At 41.0% G+C, this 23,188-nt stretch overlaps 1 protein-coding gene across 2 annotated transcripts in view; it reads right to left on the reverse strand.

Moving 5' to 3' along the window:
- The window catches only part of mmp17a (matrix metallopeptidase 17a), an 88,380-nt gene that overhangs the window by 8,040 nt on the left and 57,152 nt on the right, over positions 1-23,188 (reverse strand). For both annotated transcript variants that reach the window (XR_015110410.1, XM_086187539.1), the window contains exons 4-9: positions 12,192-12,478; positions 5,028-5,204; positions 4,061-4,163; positions 2,699-2,781; positions 1,951-2,103; positions 1,561-1,818 (exon numbers count right to left, since the gene is read on the reverse strand). Coding sequence is in view for 1 of the 2 variants with exons in the window: in XM_086187539.1 (XP_086043665.1) it covers positions 1,561-1,818; positions 1,951-2,103; positions 2,699-2,781; positions 4,061-4,163; positions 5,028-5,204; positions 12,192-12,478 (1,061 nt within the window). In the remaining variant the exon portion in view is untranslated. The remainder of the gene's footprint in view (positions 1-1,560; positions 1,819-1,950; positions 2,104-2,698; positions 2,782-4,060; positions 4,164-5,027; positions 5,205-12,191; positions 12,479-23,188) is intronic.

Consider the following 23,188-nt stretch of genomic DNA (forward strand, 5'->3'; position numbering starts at 1 on the left):
TGGTGGCAACAGATGAGTAGGACCCCTCAAAAAGAAATCGTCTTGGCCGTCATCACTCTAAGACACACATCAGTTGAAATAATGCACAATGGAATCCATGTGAGGACTCACACGTCCAAGCTTAACAATTGCAGTTGAATTCAATAAGTAAAACAGACAAACGTAGAGTTGATGTCGGAAAAGACAGAGGAGATGGATGTCCCTGTAGGACCAAATCAGGTTCATCTGAGGTTCATCCAGAAGGAACATTCTCTGCCGGATTAGATTTGAGATCTGCTCATCTTGTTTGAGTGATATAAATCTTAGCACCTCCACTGAGCTCACAGTTTCAGCATGGATTAATGAGGGGGGCCGGCTTGTGGATTTATAACCACCAACACGGCTCTCTCCACTGTGTTTGCTGTAGAGGTCACAGCTGTTGGTGAGATGCCAGTCTCACAACCTTCTTCTGGTGCAGTCACTTTTCTGTCCTCTAACAAAGTTTGCTAACTGGAAACGTACTGGTGCTGTCCAGTGGGTGTTGTGATTTCTTTAATGAATTGTGCTGGTATATGGACTGAACCATTTTGCAAAGGCCATACCCATTTATATGCTTGTATGCAGAGATTTTTAAAGTAAGTCGATTTGTCAGGTATCCGTACATTACTTCATTACTTCTTACTTTTACTCCCTACATTTAAACACAAGTAACTGCTTTGTACTTCTTACAATCTAAAACAGGTTAGTATAGTGACAACTAAGAGAAATGGAGGATGGTTTGTTCAAGGGGGCAGATAACTTGTTTACTCGTCAACATACACATACACTGGTCGTCACTGGACAAAATATATAAAAAGAAGAGGCTGACGTCCACCAAAGTTTGAGGAGCTTGTAGATATCTTTTTTTTTCCCTTTTTATTGGGTGAATATGGTGGATGAGTTCAGGGCATTCAACTAAGAGGAAATGATGTCAAGTGAAGAACGTGATGTTGGTGGCGAGGAGGAGGAGCTTTGACGTCCTTACTTAATACTTTTGAGTAAATTTAAGAGCCTCACTTTACTTTTACTGCAGAAAAAAGGCTGAATCAGCATTTAACTTTTAACACTGTCAATTTTTACACAAGTATTTGTACTTCTGTTTGTGGAATTGATGTGTGTACTGTTGCCTCCTCGGTTTATGTCGTTTACGTAGTTTAGTGTCAACTGGCATGATAAAACCCTTGATTTAGGAAATGAAAAGGATGTCTGTAGCCTTCAGTGTTGAAGAAACCAGAGAGCTGCTAAACTTATAGCAGAGGTTTGAGAAAGTGAGTTGTCTGTGTAAAACGTCTTGTCTCAAACGACAAATCTGGACTATCCAAGTGGCACATTATTTTCCAACATTTTTAGAGCTCTATTTGTGCCCACACAACAGCTACAAAAACTGGTTTAAGAGTTTTCTAGAAGATTTCTGATGATGATGAAATTTCTAAGCTTGTGGCTTTATCAAAGATTCAGTTCTCTTGCTGAATTTAACGTGAGTTACATTTGCGGCAACAGCACATTTAGCAGAATGAACATTTATTAAATACAGCAACTCACCATCAGACCACCTCATGGCATCGTCCAGACCCGGTGGCAGCCCCTTCCAGAGCGTGCTGTCTTTGGGATAGCCCAGGTCCATCCGTCTAAGGTGATCATCGTAGCGCCAGTAGTGGTTGTCCTTGAAGAAGTAGGTTTTGTCGTTGTGAAGCCAAACGAAGGCTGCGTCAACGCCCTCCAGGGGTAGGCCGAAGTCACTGATTGGACGGGGGTAACCCTCCTCTACATTGTTGTCTTTAAAGACCCAATATTTGAGCCCTGGTCAAAGAAGAATTGAAGCAAGGAATAAAACCTCAGATGTTAATCGGTTTCTAGCAATTGGACCTGATATGGAGCAGCATGGATGCTATTCACATTTTCAAAACAAATTAGAATATTTCCACACCGTACCTTTGAAAAAGACTATTTTATGGTCTCCAGGCCTCTCATAGACAGCATCCACACTGTCCAGATTGGGTGGAAGGCCCCTCCAAAAGCGATGGATCTGAGCCGGACGCAGAGACACCAGGTGCTTCTCTCGTGTTAGTCGCCAAAAGTACTTCCCTATACCACGAGACTGGTTAGAGCTTGCAGTTTTTTCATGCCATCTTTTAGATGTTTATGATGATCATTCAATTGTTTGTGGAGAAAGTTTAGTGTCTACAAGTTTCTCCTAAGATTGTTACTGGTGCCATCTTGAGCTCAGGAGCAGAGATCTATCTTTGCAGCATACCTTAGCCAGTACAAATGATGTACTGCTATGTTATTGATGAGGAGTTACAATATGACCATATTTAACATGTTCAGGAAACTTCTCACTTTGCTGATACATTAGCCCAACTGGCTAATGAGCCAGAAAAGATCAATTTAAAGTTAAGCAGATAATGGATTCAGAAAGACAGTCTGGACTCTATGGGAGCATTTTGTTTAGACTGTAAAATATGTGATGGTGTGTCAGACGCGCCCTGGGAGCAACACATGACTTGGCTTTCTATTGATCGCTGGAGCCACCAATCTACCCGTGTCCAGCACCCCGTGCCTTACTCTCAATTTATCTCTTGTCCATTCCCCTCCTTCTTTTTCTTGTCTCTCACCATCACCTGCTATCCATCTGTCTGCTTCTATCTCTTGTGCACTTTCTCCTTCTGGTCTTGAATACCTTTGAAAAAGAAGGCCTCCCCTCGTATTTGGGCCACGGCATCAAAGTGACTGGTGCATCTGTCGGGGGCATCTCGCACCAGTCTTGAGAGACATGGACATGGAGGAAGCAGGAAAAGAAAAGCAGAGAGAAGAGTAGGACAAGAGAGACTGAATCCAGTTAATCTGATTTGCATACACAAAGAGTTACTTACGTGATAATTGCGCTCACCCACTGAGAGTTTCTGAATGTGTGCATGTTAGTGCATGTGTTTCCTTCAATGAAATAGGCTAAACATTAGGTGAGATGCTACCCTGCTGTCACACTGAGGTCCCCCAGTGCATTTATCTGCAGGGATAATAAGTGATCTAAAGCAGTGACGTGGTCGGCCTGCTGATGATGAAGCCATTAGCACCACAGGGCTGCCACTGTGAGTGGGAGCCTGTCAGCTCTTGGATTATCAACAAAGGTCTCCATTCAGAGCCCCGGTGACACAACAGTGCTGCCTAGTGGTCAGCGTTTGGGACCCTTGTGAGCCAAATTTTGCTACGAATCAAGTCCTGATGTAGGCGGAGGAGGAGGTGAAACATGAGTAATGACCGCAGTGACAGGCTAATGGTAGTGGGGAGATGTGGGTTTTATACGGCCATGTGCTGTGAAACAGTCTGCTCCATAATAGCAATTCAAGACATGAAGGTACAGTTGACTCACTGGCGAAAGCACACAATTCTACTTGTTTTTTCAATTATTGATATACTAAAATATAGAGGTTAGCACCGTGATTGCTGAAAATGCTCGTGATTCATTGATTTGAGCACAAATTATCTTAAAAACGTACAGCGCTGGATAAGTCGTCTGACTCATTAGAAACGCTGAATGAATGCCAAGATAGTTATGAGATCGTCACTGTGGCCACACTTTGCCTTGACACTGAGCACATTCATGCTCCTGAGATGAAAAGCCATTGAACTTGGCAGTTTCATGGCCGGCTGTGTGCCACCTTTAAACCAATCTTTACCTTTTCAGTTCTCCTCAAGGCTTCAAACGGCAGGATTTAGGGGCCGTTAGCGGGGCTTTCTACTTTCAACTCTACCTGTTTGTTTTTATCTACAGTGGCCATTTATCTCACTCTCTGCTCCAACATCTTTACTAAGGAAGCAGACAGAGAGAACAGAGGCCTGGGGGGCTTGGAGGAGGATGAATCCGTTGGAACATGTGAGTGTGCGTGCGTGCGTGCATGCGTGTGTGTGTGTGTGTGCGTGAGCGCGTGGGTCAGGATGCAGGGGAAAAGGCATTATTGAAGGAAAGGTTTAGGTGGATTATTTTATGTGTTTGACAACCAGATTAGGGTTTCTAGTTGCACTGGAGGGATTGTCTACTTACAGGACACTGGATCTGTTTTCAGGAAGGTCCAGCAGGACAGGAGGTTCAGCTGTCTGTGAGTTCCTGCCCGGTTGAGTGGTGTGGGACACAGAGTCTCTGACACCTAAGCAAGATAAGTGGTTTTATTTCTCGATGTAACTGACGATATAAATATTCAATAGCTGCTCTGATTTAATTCATGTGATTAATTGTGGTTACTGGATGGAAATCTGGATAATTGATTGCTTATTATCAAGAAAACATGGCCTTCATGTTAAACATCCAATGACCTTTCAAATGATATCATAGCAACTGTCTGTGTGAGCTGGTGGGGAATTTCATGACAATTTGGTGACGTTGGGCTGTTGGACCATGGGTGCTTACCGCAGCTAGCATGCCAGGCTACTTGCTATGCTGGCTGTCTGTTACCTTGTGGTCAATGCTGATGGAAAAGCCTTACATGAGCGAACCACATTGACTTTCACCAGCGCTTTGAACTTCTCTGTTGCTCTCAGAGATGCGATTTTCTGTGAGTGGGGATGGCTAACGTTAACTTAACTCTGGCACTTGCTAGCAGCAGTGACTGCTCAGAGCTACAAGTCCACGGCCACAGCATTTTATTCAGATAAACCACCACAGATTAAACAGCTGCAACAGTAGTTTTAAGTTAGAACAAGAATGACGTGAACAAACACAATTTGCTGTCCAGCCAAATTCAAGCAAGGAAACTGTAGTTAGTCTGAGCTCCACCTGAAGAACCTCAGTTGACTCTGCTAGTCTCTACTGAACTTTGCTCTCGGGGTCATGGTCATTATTGTCTCACCAGTGCACTGCTACTCTCTGTACATCTAAAAATGTTGTGATAAGGTCATATTCCGAAAAGAGGTCTAATTAAATTCAACTATGTTTTTTCATTAATTAATAACCTTGTTCTCTCTCTCTTTCTCTCTCTCTCTCCTGCTGTCCTAAATACAAAGTCCCCTCGTACCATAGAGCTGCCAGACGCGGACCTTGTCTTCATAGGGTAAGTCATATTTCAGAGGGTCTCCAACAGGACCCTGGTAGTATGGTCTCATGATGGACTCCATGGCAGAAGTGTGGACCAGACCGATGGCGTGACCAAACTCGTGCACTGCAACTGCAAACAGGTCCATCCCGTGGGAGTCTGAGGATGGCAGAGAGACAGACACCTTTGCTTTTATCAAGTTTCATCTTTGCTGATTGGTACCTTTTTTACTGTTTGTGATAGTGTGGCATTAGTTTGCATGTACGAATAGTAGAAATAAATAAATGAATACATAAACATGATGTGCTGCAAATCCCCTCCCATCATTTGAAGTTATTTGAGCAGTGGATTCAATCAGGCTACGGCTACAGAATGCTGCTCACACCAAATGTTCTCTGCTGCAACTGTTGCTGCTCAGTAAGATAGCAAACGACTTCAGGAAACACTCTAAATCTGCACTTTCTTAGAGGAGCAGACAACAGATTCAGATACTGTTCAAGGAGCCACAATAAGACATGTTCAGGTTTTTCCTTGGGATACTATTTTTAAAAATCCTTCCTTTATGGTTTACTGCTACCATTTCAACTTCAGCTTGCTGCTAAAACTTTTGTGGGACCAGCACAAGGCCCTGTTTGCATGTTTATCCTTTTTATGAGTGAACTCTATAGGTTGTAAGTTAAGAGGCGTGACAGTCGGCTTTGGTGGCTGTGAGGGCTGTTGGGCATGTGGTGCAGTGAGATAGCTATGGTAATACTGGCTGAGCTTCTGGGCTGCCAATCAAAACCTAAGTGCAGAAAGATACCTAAAGAGGCTCCAGGCTATTGAAGCACATTTCTCTCCATGTTAGACGAAAAAAGAAAAAGGCAAAGCCACCAAAAACTCCTTGTCTGGCTCCACTAAGCAAGACAAAACCTGGGGTTTAGAGATTTAGATTTGTAAAAATGTGAGCACTAGTGTGTTGAGCCAAGCTAGCGAGGAGCTCCTGACTGGGTATGTCGGGCTCATTCAGTTAACCTCGTACTGGCCCCAACTTGGGAACATCTCCGTGCATCCCTCTGTCAAAAGACAAAGGGACAACTGGAGACATGCACTTGTGCTTACAACACTCGGGATGTACTGAAGCCAAATGCCAAGTCTAATCTACAAGAGCACATGGTGAGGCGAGGAAGGTGGATAAACGGTGGGATTGAGGGGAAAAGAGCAGGGATTCAGCACAAAGTAGATACTATGTCATCGTATTTAGAGTCAATCCGAGGTTAACAGAAAACCTTACGCCTGCAGACAAAGTCAGAGTTGAGAGATTTTTGGTGGGAGAATTCGATTCATGGAGTTAGACACCCATGGAAGGGAGATACAGAGCATGGAGGACAGACGGGAAGACAGAGTGAACAGTGAAAAGTGCCATGCACCCAAGGAACGGAACTGTTTTTATGGTATAAAATACTTTGTTAGGAAATCATTTTTACAGCACAGTAAATACAGCTTAGCCTTAAAAGGTACTTATACCATAGATTGAGCACAAGTATCCAGAATGCTACAAAACAGCCTGCAGCATTCAGTTGAAAGTTTAATAAGGATGGTGCACCACACAGTGGAGCTGAGGGATATCCTTTCAGAGGATGTGAATCTTGTAATATTGTGACCTTGACTCCAGAGACAAGATGTGTATCAGGATATTTATTATATAAAAGTGCCGGGTCGAAAAACCCCCCCACATTTCCTTGATTTGTTCATGAGCGTGTGGGTGAAATTAGAGGAGGAGAATTGCGTGCAAACCCAGTCGTTGAGAAGACGAGCATTGTGTGCTTCTCATTTCGCAGAGATACAGGACGGCAGCTTCAGCGGCAGCTCTGACCGTCAGTATCCCGGGAGGAATTTGATCTTAGACAAAGGTTTCAGGAGCCTGTCCATAATGAAAGGTTTGGTCGAGTAGGATAATTGTTGGAATGGTTGTTTTAAAAATTAATTTCACCTCCGTATGTGCAGCTGAGGCCCGTATGTATAATGACTAAAGACCAATCATGACTGATTTGATTCTCTGCTTCTGCACAGCTCCTAAGTCCTACTCAGAGAAACTCTGACGGCAAGCTGATCACGTATCATATTAATATTCCTGTGGAGGAACAGTCTTGAATCTTAAATGTGAGAAAGGAGTCTGGAGACATGAAACAAGAGCAGGTCAAAACCTCGTGTACGTCTGGACCGTGTTGGTCGGTGGCTAATTTGTCATGGGGGGGTGGGGATGGGGGGCTGTGGGAGGTCAGTGTGGCTGTAATGTGAATTCCCGGGGATTAAATGCTCTTCAGCAATTTCTGGTCCCAGTGATATTTGCGGTTAAAGGGTACAACCATGACTGCACCACCACACACAAAAACAGAAACAACACTACGAGGGCATGAGAACAAGACCCAGCACACTATTGAAGAACAGCTCAGGCCGATTCCTTCAGAACGAGTAGCTTCCACTCTGCCGTCACACCAATAGCACAATTTGATCACTTGGTTACAAACCTGTTTGTGTAATGAACTCTTTTTGTTTCCGGCATTGTTTGAATTTGTTGATGCTAGTTATTGAGTGGATGAGTATGGTTGTATTGAATCTTACTGCGTGATTGTATATTGTATCTAGATATTTAATGGAGAATATCTATGGATTGTAACTATCATTTTTGTACTTTTTAGTCTTTTTTTTTTCCTTTCTTTACATGCGACGTTTTTATGTTTATTTTTATGTTTACTTTTAATTTTTGTTGTTGTAATGTACTGTATATTACATGTGTCGGACCCCAGGAAGAATAGCTGCAGTTCTTCTGCAGCTAATGGGGATCCAAATAAAACTACAACTAAAAACTGTTCACTGAACTCCGTCGTGTATGAGAAATCCTGTAATTGTGATGCTTTTAATTTGAAAATCAAAGAATTGTGCGCTTCATATGTGCACAACAAGACATAAGCAAGTGCTCTGGTGGACAAACTATGTAACAGCAAAACTTTTAATAAACTGCACGTCTCTGGCCTTCTTCTCTCCATTTTTTAATCAGTAATTCAGACGCATATCAGTCAAGAGTAACATATCTATCATTAAATAAATCCGCTAAGCCAACGTAGTGGGCGGTCTCCATTAGAATATCGTATTAAATGTAATTTCTCCATTTTTACTCTCCTCTCAGATTTTGACCAGCCCATAGAATTCCAGTGCTATTGTGTCCCTCGGAGATTAATTGAATAGAAATCTGCCTCAGCTCCTCATGAATGTAATATCTGGTGTGTTAAATTAAGCAAGTCAACAGCTTTAGAAATATTGAGCTTTAAATTACAGAACAGACTCAGGGGCTGCTAAACAAAACCAGAGCTGTGGGACTGTCACGTTAGCAGTCCACATTAATCAAGACATTCATAGATTGCAGTAATGAGAACGACTGAACATTCAAGAGTATCTTGCTCAACAGTGTCAGTGGGTAAACATGGAGGAAGAAGTAAGGATGTAACATGTTTTCTCAAAGAACACATACAGGGATTCTTTATAGAAAAAGTGTATTTTGCCTTTTAAGTACTAAAAAATGGATGTTTTAAGCTCACAATGAGGTTTTCCCTCCAGCATCACTTCTTTTTGATTCCAAAATGCAGAAAATTTCAGCAACCTACACTTAGTTCACAGCTAATTACGGCAAACAATTATGATATTTGTTGACTATAACAAACTATGGTTTGTTTCAGGCTCAAGTAAAAGTGCCTTGGGTTACTTAATAAAGAAAACTTGGATCATTAAGGAGAAGGTGCTTTGATAGTTTGTACACAGATATTTTTGGGTAGTTTCGCTGCTCTTTTCTTGCTCTAGCTGTTGTTAGCCACCATTAGCATCAAGCTAAATATATGCGCCTAGCTTTTCTGTATTCTGGAGTCAAAATTAAAAAACATCTTGAGAGCTCAAGACTCCCACTTGTGAGTACTTGAACGGCAAAAAACCCTTTTTAGGAGACGTATCACTGTGGGTGATTGAATCTTGAAAAAGCTAGCACATAAAATGAATTCTAGCATCTTCGATTTTATCTTCAAAGCTAATAAAATCAATAGTTTGATATCAAAAGTGGACTTCATGACTTGCATATGAAAAAGGGTGCTTGCAGAAAATGAACCAACACATAATTATCCGCCAGTTTCTCTCTGCACTATAAAGTGAGCTTCATCTTCCAAGTTTTGCTGGTACGGCCTGCAACTCTGCAGTTGTCATCCATTAGCGCTGTTGTTGGCTCATACTGCCTGCAACTTTGCTGTTATGATTTGAACTCGTTTGCTCTTATCAAATTCTTTAGCTGTTTACAGCAAAAAAAATACCTGGCCCACTACCTTCAAAGACCAAAACAGCAAAAAGAAAGAAAGAAAGAAAGAAAAAAAAAGACAAGTTAGCGACTAGCTTGGGAATATAGCGGCACCTGTTAGGCAACAGATAAAGAGACCAAATACCAAGTTAAAAGGACTTGAATTTGTGAAGAGCCCAGAACCACAGCTCCTGATGAATGCTAATGCTGAAATGGTTTGCTAACATGTCAACTATTATGTGGTGATAATATGTATTATGTATTTGGTGATTACAGCAACAACAACAAAAACATATTGAAGACAAGAAATTAGAAATATACTGTGATGGTAATGGAGGCTGCACCACAAATCTGAGGCAAAACTAAAAGTACTGCAGTGAGTAGGTGATTTACTAAATTTACACACGCGTTCTGAATGCTATGAAATTATCAAAATGTCAGGATGAAACGTTTGAATACATCAATGCTTTAGAGTTAATTAGGTAGTTATTATCCAACCCGCTGCATCAGAAAGAAAGACAATATTTGAAATTCTATAATTAGAAGGAACCATGTACCCAAGTCCCAAATGGCTAACTGCAGTTGAGAGGGTTTTGTCTGTGCTTCTCGTGTCACAGCTAAGATTGAATCTTTATTTAGGGATTAAAAAAAAAAAAAAAAAATTATATATATATATATATATATATATATATAGTTCTCTCTTGCATATTATCAACATTTACAATAACATAATGTTGAGATAAAAGAATGTTACAAAATCAAAGACAGTCGTTAAGAGCAGGTTGTTTTTAGCAGCATTGATTGGCATTAAGGAAAAAGCGGCTTTAGTGCCTCTAAAGAGCATTAGCTTAAAAAAAAAAAAAGAGTAGGATAATGATGATTTAAAACCTGATGTGTTGTATTTGATGTACAATTCACTCAAGAAAGTAAATGAAGTAACCTTGAAAGCAAGGGAAAGCTAAGATGATTCACAGCCAGCGCAATTAATCTTGACAACTTTATCTCTCGGTGACTTTCACACGATGGCTGCTTCACATCAGACCATCGTCACTGTCAACTGCATTCTTTGCTGAGATATTTGTTTTTATTTATGTTGCTGTTTTTATGTTGGTTTCTTTTTTAGAAGCAGTTTCTTATTTAAGAGATGAACAAGTTGGGGTTGTAAAAACGAGAACGCACATCTGACACCTCCCTGATTGAGGTCTCATCTATGGTTTTAAAACCCAGATATAAGCTTTGAGGTGTATAATGAGTCTGAGCACTTGATCTGAGCTCAAGTGAAGGCCGGTGGACCTGCTCAGTATGCAGCCGACCAGAGGGAATTTAGACACAAACGCAGTATTTGTGTTCAGAATCACTAAGCACCTTAAAGATATTTTGCTAAAGTTTATTTCAATTCAACTGATCATACAATGTTTGCATGTGAAATATTCAGCTCTTTTGCATACAAATGATCGCGAAGCAATATTACAGCACTCCAAGTTTTTTCCAGGGAAAGTGCTGCATTTGTCATTGAGTAAAATGACAGTATGAGGGATTCACATATGCTGTTATTTTACGACTGATTTTTTTCCGATAGCTGATATTTATTAATATTGATATTACCATTGCATTATACATATTACTTACTTTTTGCATTCATTCATTCATCGTATTTACATGTGTTTTTCAGTATTTGTAAAATGTTCATACATATAAACCTGTTTTTATACAGATAATATGGTCATTGCTATTCTTATTCGTATCATCATTAAAAAAAATAGTACAGTCATGATGCTCATTGTGACGATACCTGATAGTTTTGCAGATAAGTGAATGTAAAATCTCTATCACAACACCAGTTGTTCTAAAGCAGTAAGAAGCAGCAGTGGAGCTACGTAATGTGTTGGATAACGTGCTTCACATGTGTAATTTGCACCATTGGTGAGAAGAATATGTCTTCAAGCCCTCTCCCTCAATACAAAGATAACTTGTTATTTCGGAACAAAACGGCGTCCATAACCCTGGAAAGCTCATCACTGTGTCACTGTGACCAAACGGCTTTTCCGGAGCAGCTGTTAGTTGCACATCACAGGATCTGCTCCTGTTTTCTCTTCTGCTGGAGACAAAATCCCCTTCAGTATATTAGTGCTATAAATCTAAGACCATATTTTGCTGTCAGGTTAAAATGCTATAACCATTCTAAACATCCCTCCATCAATTACCTAATAAGAAATTTAAAAGACTAAATGATTGTGTAATGCCTTATGGGGTAGTTTCACGTGTGAAACCAAGAAGCATAAAAAAAGCTCTACATTTTAATTTATTGATTTAATTTCTTACAGCAAGATTCCTTTGGTATCAGTAGGAGTTTGTTTATGGCAGGTGGAGGAAATGAGGGCGAGCATTTTATGCCTTCCAATAGGCTTGTGATCATCACTGTCTTAGCTGCTGCACCTGAATCGCAACCTGTGTGACAGAATCCATAGATCCAACGTGTAATAAACAATAAATATATTAATCACAGAGTCAGGAACAAAGTGAAGAAACATAGCTTGGGTTCAAAATACAGTCAGCGCTCTAGTTTTCAACATAATAGCCTTGGCGAGCATGTAGGCTTACAGTAGTTTTTTTGTGGCTCTTTCCATTTCTTTAAGTCCTCTAGTTATGAACTAGTTTGTTCAAGAATTGCCTTGGTGAGCATCCAACCGTATCTATTTTTCCTCCTCGGCCATTCATCTTACACTTCTTTCCACACGCTTTCAAACAGGGACCATAAACGCCGCTATGCAATATACATATGCAAGGGTACATACACCATTTATCATGTAACAGCTGAAACTTCTCACCTGGTGATCTGAAGGTCCAGGCCTCATCATCATCAAAGTGTGTATCCCCCGCTGTGAACCTCTCGCCGGGGAAGAAAGCATGCGCCACAGTTCCTCCAGGCCCGTCAAAGGGATATCCATCATTGTGGTCGGCCTTAGTGAAGTCGATCTGAATGTCCGCATCGCTTCCCGCCACCTCGTGGAAGTTAAGTGGTGCGATGTCACTCCAGACCTTCAAAGCGTAATACATCAGGGCTCGAACAGTGTCCCTGCCCAGTAAGGCCGAGTCCTTAGGGAAGGTCCTCACTCTGGAGGAAGAAAGCAGAGAGAGAGAGAGAGAGAGAGAGAGAAAGAGAATATGGCGCGTCAACAAGTTGTGCCACTAGCTACGTTTCAGACCTTTCATCCCATTGTGGGGGCGGAGCAGCAGCTGTCTTCGCTCTTAGGTGAAGGTGACCGTATCTTTGGTCAGAGTCAGACTTCTTAAACGGCTGCTGGAGGGTATCAGACGACTTTCATCTTTTAAATCACGTCTCAAAGCACATTTGTTGAAGTTAGCGAGTTCTGATGCGTTTCAATCCTGTTTGCATCACTACGTTTTGCTCTTTCACCTCATGACTGCTTCTACGTCAGACCCTCCTCTATTCTTCCTTCACTTGAAAAATCCCTTCTTTCTGCCCTTATTTCACCATGTGAGGTCAAATGATAGATGTGTGCGCAGCCTATGACAGTTCTTCACTTCTACTCCTGCATATTTCATCCGAGCTCATAAAACCTTTGCACTCACTGAACTTTTGTCTCTTACTATTTATCAGAGTTCAAACCTCCAAATGGCTCATATTTGAAAACAGAGTGGTTGCTTCTTAAAGCTGCTGTCGAGTCATTGGCCAGGTCATTCTCACCTGACTCCTCGATTTGTCTCAGCTCTTTGGAGCATGGTATAGTCTGTTAGCATTGTTTTTGCTCCCATCAAATCTTCCTGTCAGCAGCAGCCATGGTTTTCAGCAAAGAAACAATAAATGTTACTTTCCCAGCACCAAAGTTAGTGACTAATGGGGATGTTTCCCTCACGGTGGAGAGGAAACTAAAGACAGACCAAAGGGAATGAGTAGTGGACTTAGATTCATTAGGTGGAAACAAACATGACTCCGAACGCATGCTGATGCTGCACTGTACCTGAGAGACGGTGGTAAGCAACTCCTTTCTCGTCGTATCAACTTAAAAAAGTTTCCACTTCCCCACACTTCAGTTTGTGCTCTGTCACACTCCACATCATTTGTCAGGGCTTCTGCTCTGCATCAGCAGTGAGGAGTTGCAGCATTTTTCTTGATTACTGTCACCTCTCACATCACATCCTTCTGATGAAATCCTTCCGGTCGTCTCATTTAAGTGTTTACAGTCGGTGATTTTCTCCTGATCGCCACGCCAGCGAACACTGTCGCCCTCCCAGAAGTGTCTTTCAACACACCCAGTTACACCTGACTGCTGGCATTGATTCTGAATATAAGACAATAAAACGATGAGGTGTTGACATGAGTTTCTAATGAAACATGTCATTAACATTCTTGTTCACATGCTACACTGAGATCAGTTCTGTCATGTGGTGACTGGTGTATCTTGAGTGTTTGCTTGCTAATCAAGCAGAAAACTGTTTAGAGGTGAGTTTGTTACACTCACTGGAGGCTGGACCGCCACCATCAACCAGTCTGACTGAAGCGCGCGTTGCTCTGGTAGGACTTGATAGTGGATTGAATGTGTACACCTGTCTACTTCAACAGGATACGCCGCGTCTTCATTTGATCATTTCTTCCTATGACCTTATTTACACTGTAAAGAATTCTCATGGAAACTAACAGTGAAGAGCTGACAGCAGAGAAGCCAGCATTTTACTGACATTTGTATACTGTAAATTGCTATACGGTGTATTTCTGTAAAACTAAACGACAGTAATCAGCTCTATTAACAATCGAAATGCTGGACACCAGCAATACACTGTTATTCTGCTGTGAAAAAAAAAGACTTTACAGCGAGTAGTTCAATCTCTCACTAACTCTATTTAGCAGATTGGAATATTTACAGTGATATTCTCTGATGAATCAACCTCACACAGAATTAATTTTAAAGTTCTATGAAAATGATACAAAACAAACCATAAAGAACTTTGTCAGGATATAAATCAAACAGATTAAAAGGGAAGTACCAGCACAAATGCTACCACCGTAAAAAACAACACATATTTACCGCAATGTGCTTTCTGCCTAATGTGACGATCTACATTAGTCTGAACATTTTTAAAATGCACATCGCATTTAGAAAACCGCACTTCTGAGACAATTTGGGGAATATACACAATCAAATCCCTCATATTTTGAAAGTATTGCAGTCTCCCCTGTTTCTTCCCTGTTTGTCTTCATAGGGTTAATATCAGAGTGTTGCTGTCCATGGACCTGCAGCCAGTGACACAAAGTGCAGCAGCTTAATGCTCTTAATCACCCAACAAGTGTTGTTGGAGAGTGCAAGGACAGGAGAAGCACCTCCAGCTTCAAGCAAAAGTTTTACCCCATTAATATGAAAATGAATGCATCAAGTCACTTTCAAATCTAATCAGATCACCTTTTCTGCGGGGAGACCTGCAGAATTTTTTCTTCCACATTGATTTGCTCACAAAAATGTGTCTGCACAGAGAGTTTATTCTTCCAGCGTGACAGTCCGACCCTGACTGCTAAACCGCAGTCATCCAAGGTCATCACAAATGGCTCTACCTGGGCAGACAATTCTCCCACTTATTAGTCTTAATTCAAACGAACGAGGGTGGGCGGGGGCTTGTGTTTGTGTGTGTGTGTGTGTGGGCGGGCAGGAAAGGGGTGATTTACTGTTTTTTCCAAGTATGTAAGTATATATTCAAATTATGTACGTGTGTGTGTGTGTGTGTGTGTGTGTGTGTGTGTGTGTGTGTGTGTTAACTGGTGAGTAGGGAAGTCCACCAAGGTCAGCATTCCTATTCTGCGTCCCCGAAGACTCGTGGAATCTTGTGGACGTGCTGATGTTTACATTACGAGCCGATAGCTGCATGAAAAATGAACCAGGCGGACCATTTCCCTGCTTTGCATTCTGGGAATCTTTTTCATCAGTTTGTCAATCACTTCAACCATCATCTACATAGCAGGGGGCAGCAGATCTTTCTACTTCACGAATCATAGCACAATTAGAACCAATGCTTCATATATTCAAACCACTGTGGAAAATGTGCATATTTACATATTTATACAAGTGTCATACTGCTTATTTATAACTGCGTATATATTGACGTTTCAAAGTTGACTATCTTCTATTGCTGCTGTAACACTGTAAATTTCATACTCTGAGGACCAACAAAGGATTACCTTACTGTATCTTATCTAAATCTTTTGTTATCTTTTGGGATCACCTGGAGAAAACCCCCGCAGACTCTTGTGAGAACACCCTAACTCCACATGGAGGGAACCTGAGATCGTCACACTCAGGATCTCAGGATCAAATACATAAATCATTATGCTGTTTGCATTGTCGAATTACAAACTTGAACCATTCATGCAAGACGCTGGTAAAACTTTTCATCCGATCTAAAAGTTGAGTGGAGCATAGCATCCACAGCGTCATCTGTTAATGAAAACGGTGTAATATCGCCAGTGTAATATTATGCTTCACTTGTTAACTAATTAAGTCTTTTGTGATGCTTCTTGACCAGGAGCTTGTCTCTCGATGGGATCGTCCTGTCTAAATAAATAAACATCCTCTTATCTTTATGATTCAGTGGTGTAGTAAAGTCTTGGAAATACAGGTGTTTTGTATTCTACTCATTTAGTTCACATTTCATGAATAATTACATGATTTCAACATTTCCTCAGAGAATTTGTTTTCAACTGATTATCATAATTAAGTTCTCCTTTTGGTGTGAACTTAGAAGTTAAATGTTAGACTGTTGATTTGTCTGATTTTCCTCGTGGAGTGAGGAGTACACGAGAGCTTGCGGGGGGTGGAGCAGGCCGCCACCATCTAATTGGCAGATGCTATTTGGATTGATAGTGAACGTTACGATCTGGAGGACAGTCCAGCATCTGTTGGAGGAGCTGGGGAGGGGCTGTAAGGCAGGGACTGCATTTCAGCTTCCACTGATATGCAACGTTGACGTTCTTTAGCGCCGACGTTCCCTCGCTTAGAAGAAACTCACTGGGAATATAAATGGTGTTTGGCTTCCTCCTTTTATTGTGAAAGAATCACTCAGCACTCTTGGCTATCTTGTGAGCAAGCAAGCAAGTGATAACAGAGGGAATTGTTGGGAGGCCGCAATTCAAAAGGTTATTAATGAATGTGGGTAAATCATAGGGATGCCAAATATTTGATTTTTTTTTGCAGATGTCTGATATTTACCACCTATTGGGCTGATCGCTGATATTTACGCACGTTTATATTTCCTGGACAAAAACCTCGTCATATGATAGTCACCTTATTTCCAAAACATTACGTTCCAACACATTGAGAACAACTGGGTCAGTAGAATTATCAGATAGATACCAACATCAGCTGACACTGATGACGAACCCTAGCTAATCAACATACAACACATGGAATGATAGACAATCGATGTTCTTCCACAAGTGATTTGATTTACTAACAAGTGGACAGTGATGACACACTGACTAGACGCCTCGTTTCTTGACGTGACCGGCCGACTGCCAGTCTGTGTAGCAGTGATGATGAGCTCTAAGGTTTGAGATAATTGGAAACAAAACCTTACGGTCTTAAGCGCCGGACGCTAAGTGACTGGCTGATCAAGCAGATGGTTGTGTGATCACAACATAAATGGTTGCTCTCTGGAACATTCAGAACTGTGACTGACAAGCTGAGAGCGATAAGCTCATGCACCAGCAGCATTTGGATGGGGGGGGGGGGGGGGTGCAGATCTAAGAATTTTGCCATGCAGCATAAAGCGGGAGTCATCATCAGCAGCAGAGTGGCTGAAAGGCTGTTTAACAGCAACACAGCTCCTGAGTGTGCATCATTGACTCACAAATAAATATCTGAGAACAGAGTGTACTGTCGGACTTTTCCACATCAATCAAATATAATACCTACACAGAGAAGTGCTTACAACGACGAACATGCGGACACTACTGAGCAGGCAGTCCTGGACAGCCTGTGAATCTTTTGCTATGGTGATTAAAAGGATGGAAGAAGAAGAAATAGCCTGGGGAAGAAAGGGAGGGGAGAGAGACAGGCTTTGTTACAGGCTGATGGGAAAGAAAGTGAAGAGGGTCAGTAAACAAGCAAAGAGATATAATATCAGAATAACTCCATATTTCTACTGGGAATGAATATATGGTATGGTAAAATATGCAATTGTGAAGGGATTTTTGAGTAATTGTATTTAATTTACACTCGAAAAAAAAATACAGTTTTTCTTACAAAAAAAGCCCTGTGTAAGCAGAATATGTGCAACGCTTCATTTATCATTGTACTATGTGACACATTCACCTTCATAAAACTAAAAAGCTAACACTTTCAGTTAACACTTTGTAATATTAATTTCATTTTGATTAATTGCTCTGTTCAACTTCTAAACTGATTCGGCACCATTTATGGTAACCAAGGAGCACTCAAATTTGAGTGCTCAATCAGGGCATTTTCAGAAAAGATTTTCTATAGGTGTTGTCTTACAAAAAAGGTCTAATGTATTATAGGTAACATTATAATTGAATGGAATATGAATAGTGCAGTGATTAAAGATCAAACAAACAAACAAAGGTAGGTCTAACACAAGCGATACATTTGAAAATGACCAATTTTTGACTGATACATATTTGCTATTGTTTGTCAAACATGCACTGTCAATGTTGGTAATCAGACTGTATCTGAATTCAACTTAAAAAGAACCAAGTCTGTTTATTTCTGAGTAATTGGATTCTTTGGGAACATCTTGAATTACATAACTTGTAAAAATGAACTTTAAATAAATGGGGTGGGTGTGGTTTAGCATTAAATCTTAAATTAGGGGAGTTGAAGTCAAAATATTAAGATGACCTGTAACAGTATTACCTCTGACAGAAACTTGGGTTTGTCAAAAGATCCCTGCAAGATCTCTCGCACAACTAAGTTATAAATATGGAATCAAGTGGATTTGTTTTGCTATTTCAGAATCAACTGAAGAAGACCTGAGACTCAGAGTAACCCTGGTCAGGAAAAAGTCCAATTATAATCTATTGCTTTTATATGGGGAAATAAAACAGGCTTTGCTTCAACATTCCCCTAAAACACAAAACAATAACAAAAAAAGCTGTTAAAGCCTTGACGACTCAGTGCCTCTCTACTCTCAGTGTAGATGGATATAAATGTTCTCTGTGTAAGAATGCAGGGACCTTGCAGCTGAGGAAAGGTGCAGCAGAAAACAGAAATCTCCAATGATAAATGCATTGTGTTTCTGCCATTAAGGGTTTTCTCTATCAGAACAGGAATGAGGCTCGATATCATAAAGTAGCAAGGAATCATGGGAGTTTCTGTCTGATCACAACAAGCAAATTCAAAATTACTTTGTTGTAATAACTCCTAAAGGTTATGAGGATATAACACCACTGACAGGTGATCACACAATGCCACTGGAATTTGAGATAATAGCTCAGGTTTCTCTGTGTTTTCTGGAAGCATTTAGATACTACAGATAAACAGTGACGACCCTGAACGCTTTGCTAGCACAGACTGAGGATATTCACTGATGTGATAGCTAGAGGTGTGTGGAAACCCTGCAATGCAGAACCACATGTCACTAGATTGCTGATTTCAAACAAATGCTTCTTGGGATGTCCATTTTAATATTTTAGATACATCCCCTTGTTGGAAAGAGATTTACTATGTCTCCAGTTTGTTTCATGACATGGGGGGGGGGGGGGGGGCAGAGGAAGCTGGTTGGTTTGTTAGCATCCATTTTCCCCAATGTCCAAGCAGCTTACTGTTGTACAGAATCCCAGAAATGGCGGTGGGCTGAGATCTCTAATATCTGATGTCATGAGACTACAGAGATCTCATATTTTTTTGGCAATTAAAGCAGCACAGTTACACGTTACATCTTTAAAGAGACTTGCTCAAATGTCATAAACAACAAGGAATATTCTCTTAATCTGAATATGTTTAACAGTTATGCATCTGTTTCTTGGCACCAGCTCCGCTCTGCACTGTGTGTAGAGAGGTGGCTTCACTGGACTGGACAGGCTGCCTTATGTCACAGTGAGGGCTGGGCAGAGGGCATCCTAACCTGTATGGTTGTCAGAAGCAGGATGAAGAGAAGAAGAGAGAAAGAAGGAGTGAGTGATGAGGAAAAGTAAAATGTTCCAGTCCTAAAGCAGCGGGTTGCCACAGCAGTGAGCTCGCTCCTCCCCTGAAGCAGATGTTGACACTGTACAGTTCGTGTGCAGTGAGATGCTGGACTGCTGCTACCTAGTTTTCCAGGTCAGCTGAGACCATACTGCAGTTTTGGCAGAGAGCAACCCCCACACCACCCCCACCCCTCCTTCATGTTATGATATCTTGACAACCCCCTTCAGAATGGTCCATATTTCTAGTGGAAAAGCTCCAGCAGCTTGATGTGGAGAGATAAGGTCATTTGTTATCAATAAGCCATACCCATCTTGCCTCTGGTGACAAGTGATTCAACCTTCTATTTGCTGTTACTCTTGTGGCTGCAAACCAATGTGGAGCAGAGATTTCACTCTCCCCACTTGACCCTCAAACCAGAACCAAGTGTCCAGTTTGCCAGACCCAAATAAATACTTAACACAGCATCTTTTTCTTTCTCAAAATAAAGAGGCCATCTTTGTCAAACTGGCTCAAAGATAGAGTTGATCAATATCATAAAAACAAATGGCAGCTGTCACTACATGGTAAACATCCATGACTAAGGATGAGCTAATAGCTCTCTCAGGAGCTTTTAGAAAGAGACCAAAAAACAAAAACCAGGCACACAACGCCAAATGAATCATAACTTTGCTACATCATTGCTGGATGTGCAAATATGGAAATATTTTAGCCTTAATACAATTTTGAAAATGTTTACAGTTCGTGTTCACAAATTAGGTCCTTTTTAAGCTTTGTAAATACATAGCTTGACATGTACACATGTACGGATGATATATGATGGAATAGTTTCAATGGATTTTTGGTCATTGCCAAAAATAAACTCTGCTGCTAACAAAAGTTACACTTTTGTTTCACAAATGAACATCCCTTTTATAACTTCGGAAGCTTAGTCCCATTGCTAGAAGCTAACGTTACGCTGTGCACGAGCTGCACTGGTGATGCATGACTTCCATGTCACTGAAACTAACTTTGCACTCTGTTATTAGCATGATGTTTTAAAAGAAAATACAAAAAAACCACAAACTTAAAAATTCACAGGTGTAGTATTTACTTGTGTCATTCCTTAGGAAGAAAAAAAATATATGAAAAAAGATTAAAAGATTATATTTCCTTATTTCAGGCATTTAATCTAAAACCCATTGAGTTTTAGACAAGGGAGCTTATTTTGACATTAAGGACACATTCTTGCATCGCTCAACTGTCTTGGATTGCATTCGTTTGTAAAAGTGTACCTAATAATGTGGCCAGCGGGTGAACAAATTACACTGACTGTGGTTTTTAGGGCGGAATGTTTCTCAGATTCAGTAAATCAACCGGTCTGAATTTTACAGGAAAACATTTTTCTTGATCAGGAAGAAATTAGAGTCTGTTTGTCTGAGAAAGACTTTAACTTATCCTTGCACAAACAACTCATCCTGCTGCCTCATCATCTCCTCTATCTTCCCTCAGTCTGACCTGGACTTTATGTTCTGTTTTTAACTACCGCAGGCCTCTCGCTCCCAAATCTTTCACATCATCTGAGAGTTCCAGCATATCGACCTGTTTCTTCAGTCCTCCTCCTGTCCTACTTTCTCATTACAAATGGGTTCATTTTCCTTTCCTCATCTGATGTGACCACATCCACGACCTGTAGACTGAAATCAGACCCAAGACCTTGCTTGAAGAAGTACGGGTTTAATCAGAGTTTATTAAACCATTAAATTACTTTCTGCTACTTATATAAATACAACATGCAGTTTACTGATGACTCTAACTATGCATATTAACGTCAATAAATCCACCTTGGCTGGATGACACACTTTCATGTGTCTGGATATGAGAAACTGCAGTAGCTGGTTATTCATCTTGGTGAGCCAGAAGAAAATCATCCCTTATCCATACATCAGCCTGTCCTGTTGTTACTTTATCATTCTAGCAACTTTTTCAATCCAAGTGAGAATTTCTTAATAAACACTGTCTGAGCATCACATTCTCTAAAAGCATTGCAATGATGTTCACAACAAGCCGATCTACTGCTTTTTGTTCCTGCTGTCAACGACACAGTGCAGCCGGTGGCAAAGCAACTCCTGGCGCAACTAAGACGCTGTCAGCTGTGACCCGTCTGCTCCTCATCTTTCACGAGTGTCCCAACATACAATCAAAGAAGGCGAGATATATTTTTTAACTGTTTGATTGTACCTTGTAGTGCAGCATTTCTAGATGCTCAAGATCTATATTTCTGGAGACAAATATAAAGATCTAACTATGAAAGTAACTTTGAATCCCTATGATATTTCTGCCAATTTTTTTGGATAATCATCTGACTATACTGCATTAATCTGACTTAGGTAGGTGAAAAATACCTGACACTAAATTCTAGGTAACTGACTGAGTTGAGGAATAATTGAGAAAAATGAGCGAAGGGCAGTTAACCAGTAACCACCTACCGAACAAAACTGTCAGCCAATTAAATAAATGAGGAGATGTCCGTGACTGTAGGAGACAATGGCCCTTCATATGGTACAGTGACAGACTGGAAAGACTCAAGTGGAGGAGAAGCACAGCAGAAGAGCACCTGGTCGACCGGTAGAGAGATCACCACACATTCAGGTGTCAAAGCTTCCCAGCTGACCAGCGACAGAATAATGCAATACACTCAGGTGGTGAAAGGTGAGCCTACATGAGGCAGAAGTATCACACAGGTATGAAGCTGCCCTCTGGAAACTCTTCGGACACCCCTGTCAAAAGTTTGGACACACCTTCTCATTCAATGTTTTCTCTTTATTTTTACTACTTTCTACATTGTACATACAGACTGAAGACATCAACATATGGAATAATGTAGCAAAGAAAAACATTATTAACTGTTATTAGGTTTAATATTTTAGATTCCTCTAAGTAGCCACCCTTTGTTTTGTTGACAGCACTGCACACCCTTTGCTCTTCTCTCAATGAGCTTCATGATGTCATCACCCGGTCTCAGTTCTCAGGTTTGAGTGTCAGGGTTCATTTATGCAATTTCTTGCCTTCTTAATGAGTTGGGACCATCAGTTGTGTTGTGCAGAATTCAGGTTGGTACACTGCTGACAGCTCTATTTGACAACTCTTAATATTCATATTTTGGGAAGAACCAATTAGCTACGTAGAGAGAAAAAACAGTCCATCATAACTTTAAGAACTGAAGGTCAGTCAGTCAGGAGAACTGCAAAACCTTTGAATGTGTCCCCATGTGCAATTGGAAAAATCATCAAATGCTATGATGAAACTGGCTCACACGAGGACCGCCCAGGAAAGGAAGACCAAGAGTCTCCTCGCTGCTGAGGATGAGTTCATCTGAGTCACCAGCCTCAGAAATCACAAGTTAACTGCAGCTCAGATTAGAGCCCAGATAAATGCCACACAGAGTTCTGGTAGCAGACACATCTCGACGTCAACTGTTCAGAGGAGACTGCGCCAATCAGGCCTTCATGGTCAAATAGCTGCTAAGACACCACTACTCATGAAAAGCAACAAGCACAGGAGATTTGTTTGGGTCAAGAAACTCAAGGAATGGACATCAGACCAGTGGAAATCTGGTCGGGTCTGATGAGTCCACATTTGAGATCTTTGGTTCCACCCTCCATGTCTTTGTGCGACACAGAAAAGGTGAACGG

This window comes from Aulostomus chinensis, chromosome 19 (assembly GCF_037954235.1).
Source record: "Aulostomus chinensis isolate RoL2024-O1b breed Wild chromosome 19, RoL_Achi_v1.0, whole genome shotgun sequence".
Lineage (NCBI taxonomy): Eukaryota > Metazoa > Chordata > Actinopteri > Syngnathiformes > Aulostomidae > Aulostomus > Aulostomus chinensis.